We start from the raw sequence: 14,369 nt of genomic DNA, 5'->3' as shown, positions 1-14,369 counted from the left end.
AGTTGACCCCACGCCTCAAGACTTCCTCCACCCGTAAGGACAGAAGGGTGGTTGTCATAGGTGACTCCCTGCTGAGAGGAATAGACGGTCCTATATGTCGGCCTAACCCTACCCGCAGGGAGGTGTGCTGCCTTCCTGGGGCACGGGTCAGGGACATTTCTAAGAGACTTCCCAGACTGATTCACCCTTCTTATTACTACCCACTACTGACAGTTCAGGCTGGCAGTGACAAAGTCACTGAGAAAAGCCTGAAGACTATCAAGGATGACTTCAGGAGACTGGAGCGGACAGCTGAAGGAACAGCTGTGCAGGTGATTTTTTCTTCTATACCTTCAGTGGCAGGGAAGGATACCGGGAGGACCCAAAAAGCCCACCTCTTAAATAAATGGCTTAAGAGTTGGTGCAAACATAGGAATTCTGTTTTTTTTTTTTTTTTTTTTACCACGGGGCAATTTACTCAGCACCCGGCATGATGGCTGCAGATGGAAGCAGCCTGTCTCTGAGGGGTAGGAGGATTCTAGCCGAGGAACTGGCAGGACTTATTGACAGGTCTTTAAACTAGGTATGAAGGGGGAAGGGGTGAAAATGAGGGCCGCTGGGGCTGAGGAGGTAGTTCAAGGCTCAAAACAGAGCTTTCTGGGTAAAGAGAGTAGAGTTCCTAGGCATGGTGAGAGGCAGCGGGATGCTGCTTCCCTTAAGTGTCTGTACACTAATGCGCGCAGCGTGGGAAATGAACAGGAAGAGTTGGAGATCTGCGTGCGGTCGCAAGGCCATGATCTCACTGCGATCACTGAGATGTGGTGGGACAGCTCTCATGACTGGAATGTTGCCATGGAGGGCTACGTGCTTTTTAGGAAAGATCGATTGGCAAGGCGAGGTGGTGGAGTTGCTCTCTCTGTGAGAGAGCAGTTAGAATGTACTGAACTCCACTTGGGGGAGAGTGATGTAGCAGTGGAGAGCTTGCGGGTGAGAATCAAGGGGCAGGTTGGTAAGGGTGACACTGTTGTGGGTGTGTACTACAGGCCCCCTGGTCAGGAAGAGGAGGTTGATGAGGTCTTCCATAAGCAATTAGAAGAGTCTCACGTTCCCAGGCATTGGTGCTTATGGGGAACTTCAATTATCCAGATATTGGCTGGATGAGCAACTTGGCCAAGCACGCATGGTCCAGACGGTTCTTGCAATGTGCTGAAGACAACTTTCTGATACAGATGGTGGAGGAACCAACACAGGGAGGGGTGTTACTGGACCTTATTCTCACTAACAAGGAAGGACTTGTTAAGTAAGTAAAGGTTGGGGGCAACTTGTGTTGTAGTGATTATGAGATGGTGGAGTTCAAGATCCTGAGTGGAAGAAGCAAAGGAAAAACGTAGGATTGCTACCCTGGACTTTAGGAGAGCCAACTTTGATCTCTTCCAGGACCTACTTGGAGCTACCCCGTGGGCTAGGATGTTAGAAGATAAGGGAGCCTGTGAGAGCTGGGCAGCATTTAAACAGCTCTTCTTCCAAGCTGAGGAAGAAGTGTGTGCCTTTGAGCAAGAAATCAGGAAGAGGTGGCAGGTAAACCTGCATGGATGAGCAAGGAGCTCATGCGCAAACTCAAAGGGAAGAAGAAGGTCCATGAAATGTGGAAAAAGGGTCTAAACACTTGGGAAGAATATAGAAAGGTTGTCAGGGCCTGCAGGGATGCAACAAGGAAGGCTTTAGCCCACCTGGAATTGAATCTGGCAGAAGTGATAAAGGATAATAAAAAAGGCTTTTTTTAAGTATGTTAACAGTAGAAGGAAAATTAGGGAGAATCTGGGCCCCCTACTAGGTGAGGGGGGTGTTCTGGTAATGGAGGATGCTGAGAAGACGGAGATACTGAATGCCTTCTTTGCTTCTGTTTTCAGTGAGGAATCCCAGACCCTGGACGTTAGTAAGAGAGTCTGGGGAATAGGAGACTTTCCTTTAGTCAGGGAAGAGGTGGTCTGTGAGCACCTAGGCAATGCAAATGTTCATAAATCCATGGGACCTGATGGGGTGCATCCATGGGTGCTGAGGGAGCTGGTGCTGGTGACCTGCTGGAGAGGAGCTCTGTAGAGGGGGACATGGGTGTCCTGGTGGATGACAGGTTGACCATGAGCCAGCAGTGTGCCCTGGTGGCCAAGAGGGCCAATGGCATTCTGGAATGCATTAAAAAGAGCGTGGCCAGGAGGTAAAGGGAAGTGATCCTCCCCCTCTACTCTGCCCTGGTGAGGCCTCATCTGGAGTACTGTGTCCACTTCTGGGCTCCCCAGTATAAAAAAGATGGGGATCTCTTGGAAAGAGTCCAGCGCAGGGCCACAAAGATGGTGAAGGGCCTGGAGGATCTCCCCTATGAAGAAAGGCTGAGTGAACTGGGTCTGTTTAGCCTTGAGAAAAGAAGACTGAGAGGGGACCTGATCCAGGTTTATAAATATCTGAGGTGTGGGGGAAAAAGTGGCGAGGCCAGACTCTTTTCAGCAGTGTGTGGAGACAGGACAAGGGGGAACGGACAGAAACTGCAGCACAGGAGGTTCTGCACAAATGTGCGCAAGAACTTCTTTACGGTGAGGGTGACGGAGCAGTGGCACAGCTGCACAGGGGGGCTGTGGAGTCTCCTTCTCTGGAGATATTCAAGACCCGCCTGGACGCCTACCTGTGCAACCTGGTGTAGGGAACCTGCTTTGGCAGGGGGATTGGACTCAATGATTGAGGTCCCTTCCAACCCCTATGATTCTATGATTCTATGATTCTATGATTCTATGATTCTATGATTCTATGATTCTATGATTCTATGATTCTATGATTCTATGATTCTATGATTCTATGATGCATGTGTAAGCCTAGAGAATCTGTACAAATGTTAAAGATTACAGCAGAAGCACCCATACAATCATCTCTCCAGACGTTCACTTATCTACTAAATATATGACGTATATTTTTTTTCACAGCAATATCAAGCATCTGTCATATTTGCAATAGAAGAAATATACAAGAAGCTGCCGCATACCCATTCTCCACAATACTAGTTACCAAGGGCAAACACTGTGAACACTATCTTATAACATTTCCCCAGCAGTAGGATAACCTCAGAAACTGGTTGAAGCCAAACATCATGAAGGGCAAAACACATATACTTCCTTCAGTGAAATGGTCTTCAGATTGGACAGTGGGATAAGAGTGACTCCCTTCACAAGAAAGGGAGTCACTCACCATCTCTCAAAGGCAACCTTACTGAAAGGCATCTGATAAAGTTCTACTCTGACCAGCAGTGTTCAAGTATAGGGTACTCAGGCAAGAATGTAAACTGAAGCTATTAGTTTCTCAGTTTTGGAAACAGAGAGTCAAAGGTTGCTTCAGTTCAAAATTCTAGCTACCCAATGGCACAGATTTAGTAAAGGTTCATTGTTAATCCACTCAAGCAATCAGAACAATAATACTGCTCACTGATGAGAAACGTGGAGTGAAGAAGGCAGGTAAAATTGAACAAATTCGCAAAGTTCTTAGCAGCAAAATGATCCAAGAGCTAAAAAACAATTGAAATAGTAGGGAACCATGAAGATTGTCTATGAAAGGCTCCCTCAGTAAGCTTTCCATGCACTGCATTTCTTAGAATCTCCAACAGCTCACACAGAAGCATAAAGGGACTGAGACCACCTCAGAGAAGAACTTTACACAGTTTTACCATTACCACAAAAACTATTTTATAAGCAAAGAACTGAGTTGAGATGAGAACTTGTATCTGCTGGAGGATAATAAAGGTATCATCAAAAAACAGGTAACAATCATAGAGAATACATCACACAGGAGACAGTTTGTTTATGCAGAGCCAATGGCAAGATTTTTTTTTAAATTCAACCACAAATACTACATACATATAGAAATAAGAAGGAGCTCTCAAGAGGAAAAATGAAGTATAAAAGATACAAAGCAAGCAACTGTGTGAGTAGAAAATGGGTCAAAGAGCAGAAATGTGAGCACAGGTCATAGAGTAGGAAGAAACAGATTAAAAGGAGACCAGCAAAAACCAAAATGTGAAAAAAGTAACTAGATAAAGTACTGATGCTATTTTGCACCAATAGTTGAAAGAGGAAACTGAGCAATAAAAAAAAAAAAGACAAAAGCAATATAAAATTGGGGAACACAAGGGTTTTACACTTGAGTCAGGGTAATTCTAGATATGTATACAGACTGGGAGAAGAACTCCTTGAGAGTAGCCCTGCTGAGAAGGACTTAGGGGCCCTGGCTGATTAAAAACTTAACATGATCAAAAGTACGTGCTTGCAGCCTGAAAGGCCAAAGCTATTCTGGGTTCCTTCAGAAGAGAGGTGGCCAGCAGGGAGACGGAGTTGATTGTTCCCCTCTGCTCCATCCTCATGAGGCCACATTTGGAGTACTGCATCCAGGCCTGGGGCCTCCAACACAGCAAAGATATGGAACATTTGGTGCGGGTCTAGTGGCGGGCCACAAAGATGTGCACCTCTCCTATGCAGACAGGCTGAAGAGCTGTGCTTTGTTCAGTTTGAAGAAGAGAAGGCTACAGTGAGACAGTATTTAAAGGCAGACTATAATCAGGAGAAAAATAAACATTTTACAATTTTGGATTGTTAGTGATAGGACAAGAGGGAATAGTTTTAAACTAGAGAAGATTTAGAGTAGATTTGGTGTCAGGGAGAAGCTCTTCATTGAGAAAGTGGTGAGGTGTTGGAATGGGTTGTCCAGTGAAGCTGTGGATGCCCCATCCTTGGAGATGTTTGAAGCCAGGTTGCATGAGTCCCTGGGCAAACTAACTTGATCTAGCAGTGATCTAACTTGATCTAACCTACTTGATCTAGCAGTTCCCTGCCTGCAGCAAGGGAGTTAGAACTTGATGATTCTTGAAGTTTCTTCCAACCTAAGCCTTTCTATGATTCTATGATTCTATGATCTGTGCTGAAGAACCAAGAACAGTGATGATCATGAAGAAAATGAAGGCAAACATCAGAAGATCAGCAAAGGAAGCAGCTGCATGTTTTCTTTTGTTTCACTTTTGCATATTCTATTGTGCATTTTCACAAATTCGGAGAGCTGTTTTATCTCAATCATAGGACCAATGACTGAGTCCAATGATTCAGTCATTAACCAATTAACCAATCCAATGTTCGTATATATGTAAATATATACAAGTTTTCACATCACAAAAGTGATGGGAAATACTGCACTGCAACTGAGGTTTATGAAACACCAAGCTAGCATGAGAGAAATTTATAACAAATAACTTTAGTATTTTGACAATCATCATTTTTCTCTCTGAAGAAACATGTCCTTCATTCCTGATAACCTAAAATACAGCAACAGTTTTACCCTATGTGAGGGCTCTTGGGGGTGGCCTGCTGGACATATTGTTAAACACAGATTATAGACTGAATATACGTACAGGAGAACGTATTATGGCAAAGCAAAAGCTGTGTAAACTAGCACTGTCTCAACCACTGTGTGGAGATATTTCTTCTCTACTGAAGTCTTGCTGGGATGATCACAGTTTCATTATACAATATAATTTACAGCAGCTCTTTTCAAACAATAGATAAGGCAGCCACCACACTGAAACACCACCATCTGATTGTTCATACCATGTCCTGTTGACTGTTGTTTTTAACTACAAGACCAGCAAATACACATACGACATAAAAATGATTCTTCTAAAAACATTAATTTATTGTAGTAATGAAAAGGCAGATGCAAGTATTTTTTGTATATTTGAATATACTTTGAGATAAAATGGTCCTGTATTACTCACCTTGATCTCTTTCATGCCATGTCCGACTTCCCGCAGCTGGTGAATTTGGAGAAGGATAAAAGTCTCCTGTTGGGCTTGGCTCCATATTCTCATCTATGGAGATAGTTTTGGGTCTTTTGCTGTTGAAGTAATGTAAGGTTTGGCAGTGAGAATGATACACAGACAGGAATGATATATAAACTTTGTATTTCAACAAAAATATTCAATAGAAAGACATATAAAGCACAAAAGTTTGGATTTTAGATCTTTGCAAACTATTATGTAATAAAGTAATTTGGGTGGGTGCTTGCACTTTTCACATGACTAAAAATTTTAGAGATGGCATGACTGGGTAATAGAAAAGCTGTAGCTGTTCTCAGTCTACCAGCACTTCACTAATCAAACAAGAAAACAGTTCCTGTAACCTACCAATGAAAAGTTTTCTCATGGGAATGTTAAATAACACAGAAATCACAAAAGCAAAATAAAGTACTGGAAAAGATAACTAGTAAGGTCATCCTCTTTTCAGCTGGACAGTGCATAGTGGCAGGTGTTTTGGCTACAAGAAAAAAATAGAGTTGTTGGAACAGTGTTTAGTTATTGCTGAAGAGTGCTGTGTAAAGCCATGAACATTTCGTGCTGTCCTACAGTGAAGGAGCTGTGAGGGACAAGGGGAAGAGGAAGACAGAACCACAGTTGACCTAAGTTGGCCAAAGGGAAATTCTATACAATGTGCATTCTGTGAAAAAAAAATAAACTGTGAGGAGTTGTCTAGGGTGAAAGCCACTGCTCAAGAACTGTCTTTTCTGTCTTTGTAAATACTTCTTATCTGAACCCTCAAGTTATACTTTTTTTTTTTTCCCAGTTTTCTCCCCAGTTCTGCTGGGAATAGAGATCTGTGTGGTGCTTAGCTGTCCACTTGGATAAACCACAACATACATCAAGGTAAAACAGAAAGTTCTCTGAATGTGTTAATAAGAGAAAAACATAGTTCATTGTATTCTGCCAGGTCAAAATCCTAAGCTTTTCAAAGACTTTTCATTTTAGACTAATTTAATTGAAAACAAAAGGCCCGTATTTCATGTCCCTGTATAAAATGAGGCAGGACTTCCATTTATTGAAGAGAAGCCATATTTCTCTCAGAATAAATACTGAAGCTGCTATACTGACTAATAAAGAAATTAAATATGAATTTTTAATGGTATTATTAATATTACTATTATTGTTATTGCTATAGTCTGTGAAAATGAAATGTATTTTTTTTAAATGCACTAAGTGAACTGTCAGCCTGAAAATACAATGGAATAAATGGGGGACCAGCAACTCTAAGAGTTCTAGGCAATAGTGGAATAGCACCGCAGTCCACTGGCAGTCACATTAAGTGCTGTCCCACTATGCAGACATTTCCAGAGTCCCTGTAGTGCAGGAACCATGAGAATGGGAGATCCTGATGTACTTGTGATTTCAAGCTACATCGGACAGCTGGAAATAGACAAAGAGCAATAGGGCTTATGACAGGCAGTACACTATCTGGAAGGCAAAAGGAGGACAAAAAAGAGGGAATCTGATTCACATCTATAAATATCTAAGGAAAGGGAGGCAAAGGGACAAGGCTGGACTCTTCTCAGCAGTGTGTGGCAATAGGATGAGGGGAAATGGCCACAAACTGAAGCACAGGAAGTTCTGCACGAATGTGCGTGGGAACTTCTTCGCAGTGAGGGTGACAGAGCAGAGAAGTTGTGGAGTCTTCTCTGGAGACATTCAAGTCCCGCCTGGATGCCTACCTGTGCAACCTGGTCTAGGGAGCTGCTTTGGCAGGGGGGGTTGGACTCAGTTATCTCTAGGGGTCTCTTCCAACCCCTACAATTCTGTGGTTCTGTGACAAATAAGGTTCTCCATGTCTGTGAGTATGTCAGCCACTCCTGATGTACTGAACCAGGTATTTCTCAGTCAGAAGAAGGGAGCATGATAAACCAAGATATAAGTGAGTCCCTCAGATCAAACATGGAGATTCCAGAGAAAAATCACGTCCTCCTCCCTGTTCCCAGTGTGCTGTGAACCACTTTTCCCTCATTGACTCACACTAGTATACATTTCAATTTTTTACCTGCTTGGTGGAGAGGACAAAGACCTCTGCAGATTTATACCAGAATTCATATCATGGTAATATGGCTGGCTCGGAAGTTCTCCAATTGGGAAGTTCACTCCAGTTCCTTGAGTTATAGGTGCTGAAAAACATATCATTACAGAGAGTCAAAGATAATTGCCTATCTTTTTAGCTATCTTTTCATTTTTAACACCAGGAAGAACATCAAGATGTTGCTATGTGCATCTAATTTTCTGCCTCTGGCAGAAACCAAGTACAGACAAGTTTTATCAATGCTTATATATCTAAAAAGTGAAATGCCTTCCTCAGTCCCTAGAAATCCCTTAGAAGTTATGCAGACATAGTGTATTTGGTGTATGTGATTGTTTTATAACAGATATCCTAGAGTCATTAATGTGAAGAAAATAATACCAACCTTCATCTTTAGTTTGAAGAGGAAGAAGCTCAAGAGTGACCTTATCACTCTCCACAACTACCAGAAAGGAGGATGTGGTGAAGTGGAAGTTGACCTCTTCTCCCATGGAACTAGCAATAGGTTTAGTAGGAATGGCCTCAAATTGAACCAGGAGAGATTCAGGTTGGACATTAGGAAATAATTCTCCTAAAGAGAGGTCAGGTGCTGGAATGGGCTACCAAGGGATGTGGTGGAGTCAATATCCCTGGAGGTATTCAAGAAACATTTAGATGTACTGAGGGACATGGTTTAGTGGGAAATATTGGTGATGGATGGATGGTTGGACTGGATGATCTTGAAGGTCTTACCAACCTTGTTGATTCTACGATTCTACAATTTGCTAGTTGGACTTTCACAGTGAATGAAGAAGGGCTTATGCAGAGATCTCTTATTCTCTATGGAAGAACTGAAATAACTGGAAAGGACAAACCTGGGGACACAAAATCTCTTTTTCCTTTATGTCAAATCTCTGTGTTAATAGTAGCCTGCTGTGGTAACAGCATGTTGTGCCATCTTCATTTTCTTTCACCCAGAGCCACAGCTAATGTTTTGCATATGTACACCTACACACAAATACACATACACTCAGTGCTATCTTCAAATCCTTACAGAGTCTGTGTACCATGCATTTTATCATTTCAAGAATAAATTACATGTTGCACATTGTGGTAGACTTACCTTTGTTCACTGTCTGAGCATTGTGCATTTTAACTACCTTTGGCACTTAAAAGAATAATTGCATGTTGTGTAATATATCTGAAGGTTTGTATTTTTCCTGACAGTTAAAATACATCTCTGTTGTGGCTTGAGGTTAAACAAATACGTGGTAAGAAATCCCACATAAACCACATTCTTTAAAGCTTATTACTAGAAGTATATAATGTATTACAGCTGCAGAAGGTATGATTTTCTAGGGTAACTACAATATTGATTCTTTTTTAATCTGAATGGCCTGATACTTTTAAATGTATTTAACCACTTAACAACTACAAAACTGTATTTCACCTAGCCTCAGTCTCCTAAGACAGCAAAAAAATATCTCCAGCAAGGACAGAAAGAAAGACAAAAAGTGTTTTACCACTGCATGATGACAATGCTCAGCACTTTCCTGAAGATTTAATATGATCTTAATTGCTGAACATCAGTTTCTGACCATGGCAAATGCTTACATTTAACTTTAGCTCAATTAATATATTAAGTATCCTGTTCTGAAATAAACTAGTTTCTGTGCAAATTTTGGACAGAGAATTTCAGAGTATTCTGCCTCACTGTTTTGTTGGTGGTTTTTTCTGTTTATTTGTGTATATAAGATTTCTGATGCCAAAATAAGCCAAGCCAAAGGAAGAGAAATAAAAAGACTGATGTCAAGAAAAAAATTCCTTGATTAAGAAGTGAATAAGTGCAAATGTGAACTTACTTCTGGACACTCTCACAAGTTCTGACACGTTGAATACTCCAGATTTTACAAAACTGTCCTCAAGATACACTGAAAAAAGATCACAATAACACAGTCAGTATAGTGAGATCAGTAAATAACTATAGATAAATGTATGCACAAGGTATCAACAGTATCAGCAAAGTCCCAACACTATAGTGTGCAGAGCAAATTACACTGAAAGCTGATGACAAAATCAAATGAAAGCTGAGATTCAAGCAGAATCTAAATGTTTGAGGAGCTGTGGGAAAGCAACTAATACATACATGAAAACTAACAAACAGTATACTGTGTTCCTAGTTAACCATCCAGAAACAACCTAAAAATTTGTTTATTTCATTAATGTCTTTAATTTTTAAGTCAGTGTTGAACTAAGAACTGTATTGTTTGGACAATACAGCAGTTGAGTCCTAGTACACAATCCTTTTAAACATGCAATGACTTAGCTCATTCTGCGGGTAGTGACTTTACCACCATAGTCAGCAAATTATTATGTGAGATTACATGACATAGCCTTTATAAGTAGGAATGATACCTATTTGCTGCTGGAATTATTTGGATCCATCCTTTGAACACATTGCTGCTCTAACAGTTATTACTCATTATTTTTGTTATGTAAGAAGTTGCATCAAACACTGCTTACTGTGTTCTCTCTAGCCTCTTTTCTGAATTAACATACCTTTTACTAATATTAGATTTCTGTTTCGCATGTTTGAATTAGTAAAAGCACCGTGATTGTCGTAAGCAAAAAACAAGCACAAAAATAAAACATTAACCTGCCAGTACTGATGTCAATAGGATTCTTTTTGCAATTGCTACTTTCTTCAGATAATTAAAAACAACGTGGCCACTACAATCAGAAATTTTATTGTATAAAGTATGCTTCACTTGAGAGATACATCCTTGGTACATCCTGACAAACCTCTCCTTACTCTTAGGGGTAAAACAAGTATAGCAGAGGGAATAAGATTATTTACCACTTCATTTCAATCTTACTGATCCCAGAGAGCCTCTGCACTGTTGTTTACCAGTTCATATATAAACAATGAACCAAACAACTGAAGCTCAGAGTGTGAGTACATTCAACTAAGTACATACATTATAGCTTCCCCTGACAGTTAAACCTATAAACCAGTCTCAATTTTCTCAAGCTGCGAAATCACAGGATGAGGTTCAGTGGGCCTGCAGAGCACCAAACGTCTGTGGAGCCATACAGTGATACAACAGTACCATCATTTTTAATCCTCCAGTCATCATCACTTCATATGATAACCATTCACATCTTTATTTCTATCAGTAGTTCTACCAATCTCCTTCTCTCCCTCTTTCTCTCAATAACTTCTCTCCATATCTATTATTTTTTCCTTTCTTGTTTCTAAACAAAACTAGTACCTTCCATCTTCTACATTCCTTTGCACCCTTTCTTCATATTTTCTATTTGGATGGAAAGATGATATGGTTTCTCAAATATTTACTTCTTTATTTGACAAAACTTGGCATACTTGTATCACTTAAAAGTTACGAAGAATTTATGTTTCTCCTTACTTCCTTAATTCTTATTTTTTTATCAAAGAATTGACAAGTTAGACAAAGAGTAGTAATTCCTCTGACAGTGACAATCTTTCCCTTCTCTATTTCCTTCAGCATGGAGGGGAGATTTCCATAGGGAAATTTAGTTTCATGTTTCTAGTTGGCCTGTGTATGAAGTGCGGCTTAAAGCAAGCGTACAACCATGCAGTCAGCTCTGGAGTTGGTAATGAGACAAAACCAAGATTCTGTGCAGAGTATCCAAATATCTCTACTTCGATCAATCAAGCTAGGCTGAGTTAAGAAGAATTTTACCCAAGTGTACATTAGTCAAGCTATCATTGCAGTGAGAACAGTGAGTCCCAAAGTTTATCATATTGAAAGAAAAGGAAAATGTTCATCTAGAATTTTAGATAATAGAACATATGTGTACGTGTATGTGTACAATTCAGTCACACCAAGATGCACTGTTGACTGATGCATCACTTTCACCCAGATTTCACCAAGAATAATGACACCCACAGATATCTGCAAATGCTTTTCTTAACATTAGGAAGGAAAAGGAAAATGTACACCTATTGTCAATCTCTATCTACTTAAAAAACAGCTTGATTTTTTTTCAATGTGTAAAGTGACAAAATATTACCAAAAAACTGCCATGACAAGAATCACTCCCTCGCAGGCACTGAGCATCTTTATTATACACCTGGTATTCTACTAGGGAAGTTTGATGTCAGCAATGCCTCAGAATACACAAAAATAATCATAAATATGGTATGTTTAGTTCCGGTATCACTCAACAGTTTTAACTAGCTAGAAAACCAATCTATACTGGATATGTTGCAAAACTGTCCTTAGCTCCCAACTATGCAAAATAAAAATGTTTTGTGCTATTAAACTGTACAGTATAGGACTTACTGTCTTTTGACTAAGCATTTCCTGATACACTGCTCGCATTAACATCCTTTGTTAATGACTTTGAAGCCTTAAATTACAATTCTTGGTATGTGTTTCAGATCTGTTCAGTCCATAAACTAACACACTTAAGAACATTTTATTGTTGTATTCTTCATAGAAGAATTGCTGTATTTTTTTATGGTCATGATTATCCTTTGCTGTCTATGCTGTTCAAGTGTACTATAAAAAGTGTTATTTACCAAAACTCATTCTGCTCGAGAGATACCACAGTCTGAAATACATTATAGTAATTATCATTACTTGTTGAATTCTGAGATCGTTAAAGAGAATATTTCAGTCAAAGACATTGCAGTGTAACTCTGCATAATCAGTAAGTGATTTCCAAAATTCATATTTTTATTTATTCATTTATTTATTTTTATTCAATTTTTATTTATTTATTTACTTTTAGTTTTTGTACATGTAAGGTTAAAAAAAAAAAAAAAAACCTTGTTCTTTCATTATTATTATTATTTATTTATTTATTTATTATTTTTTTTAGAAAAATACGTTTACCAAACTTAATACTGCTGTGACCAGGCCAGTGCCATTAAGGATGAAAGATAAACAGGTCAAGCCAAGCTCTGAACAGGCTCCTCCTATATAGTTAACAATCCAGAAAAACCTTTAGTAATACTCCAGTTGCTACTAAAGCAGCTTCTGTCTCAGTCTTTATACATCTTCCTGTTTATTCCTGCATTATGCATTCAATAGCTAGACTATAGATACAGCCTTCAACAGGCTATGATTTGAAATAGAGAAAAGGTTGTTAAAACTATTGAATCATATTTTCAGTTTGTAACATGTATAACATGTCCCATAAAGGGTTTGTTCTCAAATTACTTAAAAGCTTACCAGTGACGTTGGCCTTACAAATCTTAAACCAGCCTTTATAATGCCTTCTGATTTAACTGTACTTTTATGAATAGAATGCCTGTTCATGTTCTGCTATATGCAGCTTAGTGCCAAAAAATAAAATTTCTTCTTGGTATCATTAAATACTATTAAACATCTATTTTTTTTCACTGATGCAAACTTGAGTTTGAGAAACTTATAAAGCAGGAGTAAGGAAGAAATCAGCACAGGAAATAACTTGTATTAATGTACTTTCACTTTTTGACCTTTAAAAAAAGAAATTGTAAAGCAATAGCCAGTGAGACAGGGTCAACATTAGAAGTGACTGTCAGAAGAGAGGACAGAAGCCTCATACTAAATACAAACAGAGATGTAATTTGACTTTATACTAGATGACATAGCGTTACTCCAATTTCTGAAGCTGTTATAATTACAGGTTAAATAATTTTGTTGTATTGCTTCTTTTTTCCTCTGTCTTCAAAAATAAACTTTTGAAGATCAGTTCTTAATGTTCGCTATTGCATCAACCTCTACAGGAAGTTCTATCTTCAGCAGGGACACTACAGGAGTACAGCTACTACTTACAGTTAAAATAGTAGTGGGAAATAGTCTCACACTGTACCTTAGCATTGAGCCTAGCAAACCTGCAGTTTGCCTTCTCATTGCGTACATTCTGAAGCCAGTAACATTAAAAGGGTACCAGAAACTGATTCTCACTGGCCAAGAATTTCTTACAGGCAGTTAAGTGTATATAGCATGAGCCAAGTAGTGTCAGGAAGATTCCAGTAGTGATGTCAGTTGAAACAGTTGAATTAATATCCTGTCCAGAAAATGTGTCTATTCTGGATATCACATGATTGTCTCTGACCTTGTTGTATAGTTATATCACCTTTCTTGAGCTTTTTTTTTTTTTTTTTTTTCTGAAAATTGAAGTGATGCTGTTCCTGGGGCAGTGAAGAAACACACTGCAAAAAGATCCCAACTCCACTGAGCATTTTGGCACTGTAAGGGCCTGAGAGTTTGTGCCATTATCAAGAACAAGATTTTCCATACTCTGAAGTTAATAACCAGAACTATAATTGCCTTCAGTATTTCAGTAATTTCAAGATTTAAACACATAGTTTAATTGAATCCATGTACTGGAATACAAGAGGTGAGCCAGCCTGAAACCTAGTAAGAAAAAGAAAAGGTGAATAACACAAATGCATGGTGCCCTCCACTACAGAGGGTCTCAGGTCATACACACACTCCAGCCAAGATTTTAAAGATGTTGGTG

The 14,369-nt window shown here is 39.3% G+C and overlaps 1 protein-coding gene across 8 annotated transcripts in view; it reads right to left on the bottom strand.

Moving 5' to 3' along the window:
- NFIB (nuclear factor I B) overlaps positions 1-14,369 on the bottom strand; it is a 174,450-nt gene that overhangs the window by 55,088 nt on the left and 104,993 nt on the right. For all 8 annotated transcript variants that reach the window (XR_010622727.1, XM_065745500.1, XM_065745501.1 and 5 more), the window contains exons 4-6: positions 9,737-9,805; positions 7,866-7,986; positions 5,780-5,898 (exon numbers count right to left, since the gene is read on the bottom strand). Coding sequence is in view for 7 of the 8 variants with exons in the window: in XM_065745500.1 (XP_065601572.1) it covers positions 5,780-5,898; positions 7,866-7,986; positions 9,737-9,805 (309 nt within the window). In the remaining variant the exon portion in view is untranslated. The remainder of the gene's footprint in view (positions 1-5,779; positions 5,899-7,865; positions 7,987-9,736; positions 9,806-14,369) is intronic.

The sequence above is a fragment of the Cyrtonyx montezumae genome, unplaced genomic scaffold (assembly GCF_038088225.1).
Source record: "Cyrtonyx montezumae isolate F1298 unplaced genomic scaffold, pur_monq_1.0 scaffold_36, whole genome shotgun sequence".
Taxonomy (NCBI): Eukaryota; Metazoa; Chordata; class Aves; order Galliformes; family Odontophoridae; genus Cyrtonyx; species Cyrtonyx montezumae.
This window is presented reverse-complemented; position numbering and strand designations above follow the sequence as displayed.